We start from the raw sequence: 12,800 nt of genomic DNA on the forward strand, positions 1-12,800 counted from the left end.
TGTGGTCTAAAGGTGTGTGACGAAGGTTCCAGGATGGTTCAACAGGAGTTTGGTAGGCGGCTGATGCCAGGCAAACTGAATCTCTGCCTGCAGAATGCGTTTGAGCCCTTCCAACAACCATATACAGCAATTCACTCAAAATGGATCAAAAACCTAAATGTAAGACATAAAACGCTTAGAATAAAATTCCAGGAAAAGCCTATGACATTGGATTTGCTAAGTTTCTCTGAGATGACACCACGGTCACTGTAATTAAAAAGAAAAATAGACAAATGAGATTTCATCCTACTTTAAAGCTTTGTGCATCAAGACAGTATCAACAGAATGAAAAGATAAGCCACAGAATGGAGGGAAACATTTGCAAACCATGTGTCTGGTAAGAGATTAATAACCTGAATACAGAGAACTCCTAAAACTCCATGAGAAAAATGGAAAAATGGGCAAAGGACTTGAACAGGCATTTCTCCAAAGCTGGACAAATGGCCCACAGGCATGTAAAAAATATGCTCACCACTACGGATCTTTAGGGAAATGAACATCAGAGCTTCAGTGAGATACTACCTCCTGCCCATTAGGATGGCTACTGTTAAAAATAAAAATGGAGGCGGGGCCAGTTCTGCGGGTAAAGCCACTGCCTGCAGCGCCAGCATCCCATATGGGCACCGGTTTGAGTCCCGGCTGCCCCACTTCCAATCCAGTTCTACTATGGCCTTGGAAAACAGTAGAAGAGGGTCCGAGCCGTTTGGGCCCCTGGACCCATGTGGGAGACCTGGAAGAAGCTCCTGGCTCCTGGCTTTGGATTGGGTCAGCTCCAGGCATTGTGGCCATCTGGGGAGTGAACCAGCAGATGGAAGACCTCTTGCTCGCTCGCTCTCTCTGCCTCTGCTTCTCTATAACTGCCTTTCAAATAAATATCTTTAAAAATATATAAGTATTAGGATGTGGGGGAACTGGAACTGTTGGAGGGAATTTAAAATAGTACAGCCTCTGTGGAGGTTCCTCAAAAAAATTAAAAACAAAATTTCGAATTGATTCAGCAATTTCACTTTTGAACCAAAAGCTAAGCCTTGAGATATCTGTACAACCGTGATCCTAGCTGTACACCCATGTTTGAGGCAGTGTTATTCACAAGAGCTAAATGTCGAAGCATCCCAAGTTTCCAGCGATGAATGGAAAGCAAGATGTGGTGTCACCATACGATGGAACATCAATGTACCTTCAAGGGAAGGAATTTCTGACACATGCACCAAGATGAACCCTGAGGACATCACGCTCAGTTAAATAAGCCCATCGGAAAAAGCTGGACATTACAGTTCCACTCCTACGAGACACCTATCAAAATCAGAGACAAGGGGCTAGAGGAAGGGGAACTGGGGTATTTGTGTTTAATGGATATAGTTTCAGTTTTGCGTTGAAGAGATTCCTGGAAATACAGTCATGCATTGCTTAGCAACGGGGATGTACTCTGAGAAAGGCGTCCCTAGGGGATTTGTCATCGTGCAAACATCACAAGAGTATACTCACAAATCTTTCATGGCGTGGCCTCCTACGTGCCTAAGCACATGCAACAGTCAGCTTCTTTCCTTTTTTAAAGATGTATTTATTTGAAAGTGAGAGTTACAGAGAGGGAGAGAGAGAGAATCTGCTATCTACTGGTTCACTCGCCAGATGGCCACAATGTTCCAGGGTTAGACCATGCCAAAGCCAGGAGCCAAGAGCTTTTTACAGGTCTCCCACACGGGAGGCCCAAGCACTTAGGCTATCTTTTGCTGTTTTTCGCAGGTCATTAGCATGTAGCTGGATCATAAGTGGAGCAGCCAGGACATGAACTGGTGCCCACATGGGATGCCAGCATTGCAGGCGGTGGCTTAACCAGCTACACCACAGCACAGGGCCCAGGACAGTTTCATACATGGTTTGTCCTGGACTGAAACACTTGCTGCACGTGACTGTATGTGTGGTGATGTTAATACCACTGTCCTGTATAGTTAAAAATGATGTAAATTTTATGTACACTTCACAATTTTTTTTAAGATTTATTTACTTGAAAGGCAGAGAGTTACACAGAGAGGTCTTTCATCTGCTGGTTTACTCTCCAAATGGCCACAATTGTGGGGCTGGATCAGGGTGAAGCCAGGAGCTTCATCTTGGTCTCCCACATGTGTCTAGGGGCCCGAGCACTTGGGCCATCCTCTGCTGCTTTTCCAGGCACATTAGCAGGAAGCTGGATCAGAAGTAGAGCAGCTAGGACTCAAACCAGTGCCCATATGGGATGCCAGCAGTGCAGGTGGTGGCTTAACCTGCTATGACACCACCACTGGCACTTCATAATGATTTACAAAATATTTGAAAGGTAGAGTAAGAGTAAGAGAGAGAGATCTTCCATCTGTTGGTTCACTCCCCAAATGGTCAGGCTTAAGCAAGGAGCCTGTAACTTCATCCATCCCAGTCTCCCAAGCACTTGGGTCTGCTGCTGCTGCTTTCCCAGGGGCATCGGCAAGCAGCTGAATGAAGCAGAGCAGCCAGGGCACAAACAGGCGCTGACTTGGGATGCTGGCGTCACAGGTGTTAGTTTAACCTGCTGTGCCACAGCACCAGCCCCCTTTACTACAATTAAAAATTTAAAAAATGGAGTAGGCACGTGCATTTGGCATGGTGGTTACACTACTACCTGGCTGCCTGCACACATCAGAATAATGGATTCTAGTCCCCGTTCTGGTTCTGATTCCAGCCTCCTGCTAACGTACACCTCGTTACGCCTGACCCAATCTCAGCTGCTGCAGACATCTGGGGAGTGAACTGGCAGGTGCAAGATCTCCGTCTTTGCTTTTGAAATAAAAGTCAATTTTTAAAGGGGGCGGGGGAGTGAACCACAAACTAGGAAAACAGTTTAACTTTTACTCAGATGAAATGTTTCCCTGGTTGACTTACATGAAATCAAGCCCTTTCTGCATGGGTGACACAAGTCACTGGGGGAAATGGCTCCATCCACAGACTGGGCTTTTAATGTTACAGGCTGAAGGTCTAGCCCCGGTTCCTCAGAATGTGACCTGCTTGGAGGTAGGCCCCTTAAAGTGGTAATTTAAACCCAAGTCATGAGGGCCTTGGAAAGCAGTGGAAGACGGCCCAAGTGCTTCGGCCCCTGCACCCACGTGAGACCTGGAAGAAGCTCCTGGCTTCAGATCAGCTCAGCTCTGACTGTGTGGCCATTTGGGGAGTACCCCAGCGGATGGAAGATCTCTCTCTCTGCCTCTCTGTAACTCTGCCTTTCAAATAAAGAAAATCTTAAAACAAAGACCAAGGGACAGGAGAGATGGCAGTCACCCGCTGACCAAGGTCTCTTCTGATGGCCTTCGAAGTGACCAAACCTGCCAGTGCCTTGACCTTGGAGCTCCAGCCCAGGATGTGAAGGTGCACCCCAGCTGTGGGGGATTTGCGGTGACAGCCCCAACGGACTCATGTCCACCGACCATCCCAAACAAACAGCTCTGGACAGAGACCAGGAGCCCTGAACCCCAGCAGGCCCCTGCACCACCCTTGGAGGAGGGCACAGCAGCTTGGTTAGCCAGCACATGCCTAGGTGGCTCCAATCTCCCCAGCTGTAGACCCAAAGGGGGCCCCACCCGTCTCTGCCCACCCTCCACCTCCCTCTGGGTCACTCTGTGCTCCCTGCTGGAGGTGGCATTCTCACCACACATCTGGAATCTTCCTTTTTTTCCCCACTGGGGTGCAGTGGTTGACACCTTTGTCTTCCTCTTCCTGGTTCCCTGCAGAGGACCCAGCTGAGAGCCCCCTCACCTCATCCAATCTCAGGTGAATTAAGTTTTCATTCCAACACGAGACAAAGAGATGGTCTGATTGAACTCTTCTTTATTAGCAGCACACCTGATCCTATGGAAAACAGACCCGGAACCGGATCATTCTGACCCCGGCGTGGGGCAATGTGCCTGGAGCTGCCTGCAGCTCTATCTCTTGAACTCTACTTGTGTGTACACCTTGGTAATGTCATTGTACCTGCCTTCTGGGGGCTGGTAGTCGGCGACTGGTGGTGTGTAATGCGGCCCTTCCTTCTCAAAGGGGAACAGGCCAGGGTCCCGCTTGATGGCCTCACTGTAGAGCTCCGGGGACTCGAGCTGCAGCTCCTGCAGGGCCTCCTGCTGGGCTGCCACCAGGGCCCTGATGGCGTCCCTCTCCCTCTCGTGCTCTTGCTGCTTGTACAGGGACCACTTCTTCAGCAGCAGAGCTCGGCGCTCGCTCTCCTCAAATGACAGCTCCACCTGTGGCCGTTGTCTGCAAGCACACAAGTCCAGGGGGATGAAGCCGGGTGTGTGTGTGTGCACTCATTCTGCTGGCAGGGCTGTCTGTGGACAGCCTAGGATGGAGCATGTGCACATGCGTGGGTGCTCACTTTGCTGGCAAGGCTGTCTGTGGACTGCCTAGGATCCAGCAGGGCCCAGCCAGGCACGAGCAGGACTCAGGGACGAAAAGTGGAAGTCCTGGATAAATCAAGCAGTGTTAATGTTGAATGTGGCAGGGGCCACAGCCAACACTGGGGGCCCACATCATTCGCTTTCCACCGTGAGGAAGAAGCAAACACTCCAAGGAGACTGGGAGCCCTTCCTCTGCCCAGGCAAGGACCTTTGGCCAGAGGTGACTCTGGAGGGAACTGAGCAGGACTGAAGGCCCGTGCCGTTTCCCCCTTGAAGGCAAGGTGCTGCCGGATCAACTGCGCACACAGTTTCAAGAGGGCGGCAAGAGCTGCTCACCCAGCGCCACAACACAACCACAGCACACACCAGGGATGAGCATCTGTGTAGCAAACACAGAGGCCCTGGGCTTCCTACTGTCAGAAGGGAGCAAGGGCTGCAGGCAGACCCCAAGGCCAAGTCACCAGTCCCAGCCAAGACTCCTCGTGCAGAAGAGCAAGAAGCCCAAGGAACCCCAGAGCAGTGCGGGCCCAGACACGCTCAACCATCTGGCTGGGACTTGTCAGAGAGTTGGCTGGGACTCTTTCCCACCTGTAAGCCATTCAAGACGACCACCCAGGAAAGCTCCCTCAAGCTCCCAAAAAAGTCAGGGTCAAGGATAATAAGTGCACTCAGGCTGGGGCAAATCAACCCATTCCCAACACAGGTGTGATGTGCAGACACAACCACCCAAAAATGAGACTTCATCTGTGTGGAGGAACCCTACCTGGCTTTATCCAACAGCTTCGCGGGGGTGATAAAGTCTTCGATGGGAATCAGCTCTTGGGTAGCTTTTTCCAGCTTCCGGATCCTCTTTTTCAAGCGTTCCTTTACTGCCTGGTCTTTTTTGGGATCAACCTTCTTCTTCTTTCGCAGGGGTTCCGCCCTGATGGGTGAGAAGTGAGTATTAAACAGTTTTCTCTTCTGTCTCGTGAACACACCCAGAGATGTGCTCAATGAAGTGTCCCAATCTCTTTTAAGATTATTTATTTGAGGGACCCGTGCTATGGCGCAGTGGGTTAAAGCCCTGGCCTAAAATGCTGGCATCCTATATTGGCACCGGTTCTAGTCCTGGCTGCTCCTCTTCCCATCCAGCTCTCTGCTGTGGCCTGGGAAAGCAGTGGAAGATGGCCCAAGTCCTTGGGCCCCTGCACCCATGTGGGAGACCCAGAGGAAGCTCCTGGCTCCTGGCTCTGGATTGGCACAGCTCCAGCCATTGCGCCCATCTGGGGAGTGAACAAGCAGATGGAAGACCTCTCTCTGTCTCTACCTCTTTCTGTAACTCTTTCAAATAAATAATTCTTAAAAAAATTATTTATTTGAAAAGCAGACTTCCAGATTGAGGCAGAAAGAGAGAGAAAGAGAGAGAGAGAATCTCCCATCTGCTGGTTCGCTCCCCAAATAGCTGCAACAGCCAGGGCCAGGCCAAGCAGAAGCCAAGAGCAAGGAGCTTCCTCCGGGTCTCCCATGTGGGTGCAGGGGCACAAACACTTGGGCAGTTCTCCACTGTCCTCCCAGGTGCATTAGCAGGGAGCTGGATTGGAACTGGAGCAGCCGGGAAGCAAACCGGTACCCATACGGGAGGCCAGTGCTGCAGGCGGTGGCTTCACCCACTAGCTGCAATGCAGGCCTGCAAGTACCCCAGTCTTGTACTGAGTTCTCCTCCTGGGCCAGGAGCTCAGGCTTCCACCCGGGTGTCTGTGTGAGACCCGCCTGGGCCTCATCAACTCCAGGAGAAGGGGGGTGTTCCTTGCCAGTGCTGGGATTCAGGTGTGCCTCAGGCCTCCGCTGAAAACTATCAACCTGATGTTTTACAGCTCATTAGTCATATTTTATATGGACTTGTAAGTTATGAAACTGGTCTCAGACTCAAAAGAGGCAGTAGTCTTTATTTATTTTGGGGGATGTCTTAACACATTTCCCATCCTAGAGCACTGGCCAAAAGCCCAATTGACTCTGAGGAACACAACCTTCTTAATATTCTTCATCACAGTAGCCAATCCTCGCGCACCCAGAGCAACTGAATCAAGTCTCTAAGAAAAGCATCCAGAATCCCGGGTGGAAATACATTGAATCTTCACACCCCACCGCCAGCCAAGATCAGGATGGCAGGAGAGGAAGGCTCAAGGTCAGATTCAAGCTGTGTCCTTTTAAACACTGCAGATCCCTGTGCTTTTAATGCAAACAGATATAAGCCACGCTTAAACGCTTTAATTTTTTTTAAACACACACAGCAAGGTAGGGTCCAAAGAATGTCGGCAAGTTAGGAAGGCATCCGCCTAAGTTTCACCGTAAGAAACACAGCAGGCCGTTAGTCTGCTTTATTCGGGCCACGTGCCAATGTTTGCCTTGGCGGGACCCTCACTCAAAAAGGCCAGAAGCTGAGGTTTACCTCGTGGGAAGGAGCTCCCAGAAAGAAAACAAAGAAGCCCGCTGGTGGGTGTCTCGAATCTGGGTCCGCCAAACTCCCAGAGCCCTGAAAAAAGACCACAGTGTGTATCAATACCTGATTCCCTACCGCCCCCCCCCCCCAATACAGGAACACAAACGCAAGGTGCAGCGCCCGCCCAACCTGCGGCAGCTGTAAACACCGGATCTGACAGCAAGGTCAACGTGGGTAAGGGGGGCGGCTTCTCAAAATCTCCCGCCGAAGCCACAGGGCCCTCGGGCAGGGATTTCCCCCGCACGACACGCACGGTCAGCTGGCTCATCCCCGGCACATCCCGGAAAAGAGCGGCGGGGACGGAGAGCAAGGCGAGGCCCCGGACGGGCGGCCGCCGCACAGAACCCCCACCCCGAACGCACAAACACACGCCCCAGGAACCCCGAGTCCCGGCGGGGGTCCGCCCTCACCCGCTCGGCGGGCACAGAGCCCGCGCGGCCCTACGCAGCGCCGCGGCGGCGGCGGCCATGCCCCTCCTGCCGCCTCCAGGCCACTTCCGGGCGCGCGCCTCTCGGGGGTCCGGCCTGCGGTGCCACAGGCAGCGGTCCGGCCGGCGCGCCGCCCCGCGTTCCCGCGTTCCGGCCGGCGGAGGGCTGGGCTGCGATAGGCCCCGCCCCGCCCCCGGCCGCGCCCCACCCCGGGCGTCCCGGCCGCGCCGCCGCGCGCGCGCGCGGAGCCCTCCCTTCCGCCTCCGCCCCGCGCCGCGAGTCCGCCCCCGCGGCTGTCACAGCGGGAGCGGGAGCGCCCCCAACGCCGGCCCTGGGCTCCCAGCACGGCAGCCGGAGTGGCCCTGCTCCCCCGGATCTAAGTGTCCACGTTCATGAAAACGGTGCCCGATCTTCCAAATAAACGCGCCCGCCTCCGCCTCCCCGGCCACCCTCCCGGGGCCTGACTCTTGTCCTTGCATTTGTTCGTGCCCGAGGCCCCAGTCGCCTTCTGAGGCGGCGGGCGCGAGGCCTGCAACGGGCGACTAGTTCGATATCGCGTGTTGATGGATGACTAAAGTTAGTTGATAAGTCGGCCACGGACCCGGCGAGGTACACTCGGTGACAGGCGGCGACGCGTGCCGAGCTGGTCCCGCTCGCCCGGCGTCCAGGCCGCCGTCCCGATCCAAGCGCCTCCCTTGGCGGCGGCCGTGCCCCGGCCCGGACCCGAAACGGAGCCGCCCTGCGCCGCCCAGGAGCCCCCGGGCGGCCGCGGCCGCGTGGGGAGCAGTTTCCCGCCGAGGCGATTTGGCAGGTGCGCGCCGTGACTTCCGGCGTTGCCCGGGAGCCGCCGGAGGAGGAGCGGCGCAGGGGATGCGGCTGTGGTGGCGGCGGCGGCGGCCGAGCGCGGGGGGCGCCTGTGGCGGCGGCGGGGGGCGCAGGCCGGCGATGGCGCGGCGGCGCTGAGGGCGTGGGGCGGGCGGCGGCCGGCGGCCGGCGGGCGGGCGGCGCGGGAGGAAGCGGCGGCGGCGGCGGCGGCGGCTCCATGGCCCGGGCGCGCTGAGGGACGCGGCTCTCGCCACAGCCTGGCGGCGGCGGCGGCGGCGGCGGCCGAACAATGAAGCTCCTGAAGCCGACCTGGGTCAACCACAATGGTGAGTGCGCGCGGGGGTCGCGGGGGGCCGAGGCTGGAGTCCTGCCGGGGGGCTTGGTGTCAGGTCGGGGGGCGGCGCGCAGGCCCTGCCCATCCCGTCCCCCTTCCGACGCCCCGCGCCCGGTGCCCGAGCCTCTGAGCCGGCGCGAGCGGACTTTGTCCTGGGCGCGAGGGAGCCGGCGAGCCGGGGCACGTGCTCCGAGCTTGGCCCCCCGGCTCGAGTGCTGAGCCGTGCGCCGGCCGCCCGTGGTCCGGCCGCGGCCTGGCAACCTGGGAGCTGGGCCCGGGGGCCTGCAGCCCCTTGCGGCTTCGTCTGCAGCGGCCAGGACGTGCTCGGACGGCCTTTGGGTGGCGGGTGAAGATCTGAAAGCTGCAGAAAGGGGCTGTTGGCGCCCCTTGGCCGAGGCCTGGGGCTGGTGACAGTGCCCGCAGCCGGGGGTGGGGATGGGGGCTGTGGTTCCAGAACGGGAGGGCTCCGAGGCTGACATCCCCGCTGAGCCGGCGCAACAGGGTGGCCGTGGGGCGGGCGGGGGCACAGGTGTGTGCTGGGGGGTGGGCTGTGCGTCAGCGCTGTGGTCGCGGCGCCAGTGCACAGCCCGGAGGAATGGGCTCATCCCGCTCCGTGGAGTGCTGGAAGCGAGCGAGGGCCGGCAGTTTTGTCCTAGTTATGCCTTTGCCGACACAGCTTCTTGCAAGAGTTGCTCTTGGCTGCTCTTGGAGAGGAGGGGACCGAGCCCGCTCGAGCCCCAGTGCACCCCCACCCCTCTGCTGACAGCCATAAAAGCACTCCCCCCTCCGTGGGGCTGTGGCCCTGTACCCCCCCACCCCCACCCCCCAGGTTCACTCTGCTGCTTGCCTCAATTCATCACCTCTGGTCTGCAGCAGCGAGGCTGGAGAGGCAGCTACAGTTTTCTTTTCTAGCAAGAAGATACTTTTGCCCTTTGCGTACATGTAACTTTTTCGTTTTGAGCTTGATGTCACTGTGCTCTCTGTGGGTGCAACTGCATGGAAGAGAGCAGCCGGCTGTGTGCTGTCCGCGAGAAGTGCTCTGCCCTGCTGTTTTTGTTGTTCTTTCTTTCTTTCTTTCTTTCTTTTTTTTTTTTTTTAGTGTGATGTCTCACCTATTTTTCAGGGCCCAGATGAGGTCACCTTTACCTTTTGAAACCATTCCTGCTGAGTTATCCTACATGTTCCTTGTCCCTGCCCCTCTTGCTCTGCCTTGTGGAAGTTGTGGGTGGACTCTGTATATATCCCACCCCACCCCTAGGGCAGGAACTGCCTCACTTCCCCCCACCCCACCCCTCATATTCCCTGCGTAGTATGAGTATATGATAACTATTGACTAAAAACGTATGAAAGTTGAGGTTTCCATAACTTATAGAGACACAAGTGGGTTACCTGCGAGAAAGCCAAAACCCTGAGCTTTAGTTTCATATCTCCTGTTGATCTCCTGGAGCGCTTCCTGATATGTGGAGTGCAGATCTTTCCCTGGAGAACTGAGCAGGTGTTGCAACTCTACATTATGGTGCCTGTGATCGGGAAAGGAGACATTGTATTAATGACCTAGTTTGCTTTGTAAGTGAAGAGCTGGAGAGGTTTTTATTTTATGATGCTTCGCTTAAATCCGTTGGTCTGTACAGTCTACCTTCTCATCTGTTGGTTCACTCCCAAATGCCCACAACAGACAGGGGTGGACAGAGGCCAAAACCAGAAACTGCAAACACAATCCAGTTCTACCCCATTGATAGCAGGAACCCAGTTACTTGAGCTGTTGCCACTACCTGCCTAGCAGGGTCTGCCTTGGCAGGAAGCTGGAGTCAGAAGCCAGAGGCAGGAATCAAACCCAGGCCCCGGACCCAGGTGCCTTAACTGGTGCCTTTAACTATGAGGCCCAATGCCCAGCTTTCCTGTCCTCTGAAGTCAACCTTGGTCTGTCTAGTGGAGTCTTCGAGAGCACTGTGGGGTCATTACTGCTCTCACTGCCAGTAGTGATTGGTGGGTGATGCCGGGAACAGAGGCTGCTTAGCCAGAAGCCAGTGTGGGAGGTAGTGGCCGGTGAAACCTCGCTTGTTTTGGCATGGCCCAGCCTCAGCCATTGTAGGCATTTGTGGAGTAAACCAGCAGATAGAAGATCAGTCTCTCTCTGTGTCAAGTAAAGAAATAAATTCTTAAAAATTAAAAAAAGTGTATCTCCAGACATTGCCATTGCCAGTGCCCTCTGCTAGCAATGCCCAGATGAGAACTGGTGCCCAAATGGGATGCCAGCGTCACAGGTGGCTTCTTTACCTGCCATGCCCCAACACCAGCCCCAGGGACTCAGGTACTTGAGCTGTCATTTGCTGCCTCCCAGGGTATGCACCAACAGGAAGCTGAATCAGAAACCACAGAGCTTAGACCCAAACCAGGCACTTATATTTGGGATTCAGGCATCCCAAGCAGACTTAATTACTGCATCAAATGCTCACCCCTGTAGTGTTCTTTATATATTTTCATTTAGGAATGGCCAAAGTAAGCTTCATTTCAAGTTAGGTTAACATCATATATTGACATGAAGAAATTAAAGCAGCTGGGTTTTAGAGTTCATAGAAAAATGTAGTTTGTGGGACCAGCACTGGGGTGTAGCGGGTTAAGCTGCTATTTGCATATAGGTGCCAGTTTGAGTCCTGGCTGCTCTACTTCTGACCCAGTTCCCTGCTAATACACCTGGGAGAGCAGCGGAGGATGGCCCAAGTGCTTGGGCCCCTGCACCAACATGGGAGACCTGGATGAAGCTCTTGGCTCCTGGCTTCAGCCTGACCCAGCCCCAACCATGTGGCCATCTGGGGAGTGATGGAAGATCGCTCTCTCTGTGTCTCTCCTGTTCTCTCTGTTTCTGACTTTGAGATAATTTAAAAATCTTTATTTAAAAAAAGAAAAATATACTTTGTGTGTTTAGAAACTATCGTGAGCTTTCCGGCTCTGCCATCACTGATCTTTGCCCTGTGAGTTTTTCTGGAATTCTTACTCCTGGGCAGACAGTGCTTGTGCTCGGCCTTCGGTGAAGCCGGTTCTAACTAAGAAGCCAGAACTGGACGAGTTCTTGACCTCCTTTGCGTCTGATTCACGCTTTGATGGTGGTGCCATAAAAAGATACTTGGAAATTTTTCAACAGTAGGATAATTTGCCAGTTAATCATATTACTTTATGGCGTGTGCTCTTCTCTTCCCTCCACCCCAATCTTACCCCTGCCCTGTGATTGGATTATCCCCATCTTGACTCATTCCTAAAAGGACTTCAAGACATCCTAAGACATATACTTCATCAATGTGAAAATTAATGCAGCCAGCCCTCCATATCTAACTGTTCTATATCAGCATTCAACCAACTACAGATCAAAAATACTTAAAAAAAAAACCAGTGCACTTTTTTCTTGCCATTTTTTAAGCAGATTTATTTATTTGAAAGTCCGAATTTCAGAAAGATGAAGAGACAGATCTTCCGTCTGCTGGTTCGGTCCTCAAATGCTCACACAACAGCCGGGGCTGGGCCAGGCTGAAGCCAAGAGCCAGGAGCTCCATCCAGGTCTCCCACGTGGATGCAGTGGCCCAGGCACTCGGACCATCTTCTACTGCTTTCCCAAGCATTAAGAGGGAACTGGGTCAGAAGTGTAGTAGTCAGGACTCAAACCTGTGCCCAAATGGGATACCACTGTCGCAGGCAGAGACTTAACATACTATGCCACAGCGCCATCCCCACCCTTATTTCTTAAACAATACATTGTAACAACTATTTATAGGATCTTTACATTGTATTGGGTCTTATAAGTAATCTAGAGATGATTTAGAGTACATGGTAGGATATGCATAGATTTCATGCAAGTAATACTGCATTTTATATAAGAGACATGAGCATCCTTGGATTTTGGTATGGGGGTGGGTGGGTGGGGGTCCTGGAACAAGTCATCTCAGATAGGCAGTCAGCTTGAAGGGGAAATGCAGGCTGATGATCCAGTAATGAGTCAGGGGTGAGTGTGGTAAGGCCCAGTGCTGCTGGTGCAGGCTTACTTTGGACATATGTCAGACAGTAGTCAGGGAGGGTGTCCTAATGGTGATATTTTATGATGCAGTCGTTGTGAGATGAACTTAGCAGTCGCTCTAGATCAGGAGTTCTCCAACAGGGCATGACTGGAGGCAGTCTTGTTTTTCGTAACTTGCCGGGAACTGGGACACGCGTGCTGCGGGTATCCTGAGGCTAGAGGCCCAAGCCTGCTGCGAAACATCCTGCCACACATAGCAAGGCCCTTACCCAGAAATCTCCAGCCCCAGGCAGCAGTA

The 12,800-nt window shown here is 54.0% G+C and overlaps 2 protein-coding genes across 2 annotated transcripts in view; one reads left to right on the top strand and one right to left on the bottom strand.

Moving 5' to 3' along the window:
• Nucleotides 1-3,853: 3,853 nt before the first annotated feature.
• MRPL40 (mitochondrial ribosomal protein L40) lies at nt 3,854-7,401 on the bottom strand. The gene is made up of 4 exons (XM_051837247.3): nt 7,320-7,401; nt 6,859-6,942; nt 5,194-5,352; nt 3,854-4,290 (listed from the first exon to the last, which is right to left on the bottom strand). The coding sequence occupies exons 1-4, from the start codon at nt 7,376-7,378 to the stop codon at nt 3,966-3,968; spliced, it is 627 nt and encodes a 208-aa protein (XP_051693207.3). The 5' UTR covers nt 7,379-7,401; the 3' UTR covers nt 3,854-3,965.
• Nucleotides 7,402-8,312: 911 nt separating this feature from the next.
• HIRA (histone cell cycle regulator) overlaps nt 8,313-12,800 on the top strand; it is a 99,155-nt gene continuing 94,667 nt past the window's right edge. The window contains exon 1 of the mRNA XM_051837242.3: nt 8,313-8,488. Coding sequence (XP_051693202.1) covers nt 8,452-8,488 — 37 coding nt within the window. The 5' untranslated portion in view covers nt 8,313-8,451. The remainder of the gene's footprint in view (nt 8,489-12,800) is intronic.

The sequence above is a fragment of the Oryctolagus cuniculus genome, chromosome 21 (genome assembly GCF_051225735.1).
Source record: "Oryctolagus cuniculus isolate XC-2025 breed Fujian yellow rabbit chromosome 21, ASM5122573v1, whole genome shotgun sequence".
Classification (NCBI taxonomy): Eukaryota; Metazoa; Chordata; class Mammalia; order Lagomorpha; family Leporidae; genus Oryctolagus; species Oryctolagus cuniculus.

Bases quoted from the DNA above. Each gene is read 5' to 3' on its own strand.
- MRPL40 (XM_051837247.3), bottom strand. From the start codon at position 7,378: ATGGCCGCCGCCGCCGCGGCGCTGCGTAGGGCCGCGCGGGCTCTGTGC. The intron at 5,353-6,858 runs GTAAACCTCAGC...CTCACCCATCAG, and splicing joins TGGGAGCTCCTTCCCACGAG to GGCGGAACCCCTGCGAAAGA. The intron at 4,291-5,193 runs GTAGGGTTCCTC...GTGTGCTTGCAG, and splicing joins AAGCTGTTGGATAAAGCCAG to ACAACGGCCACAGGTGGAGC.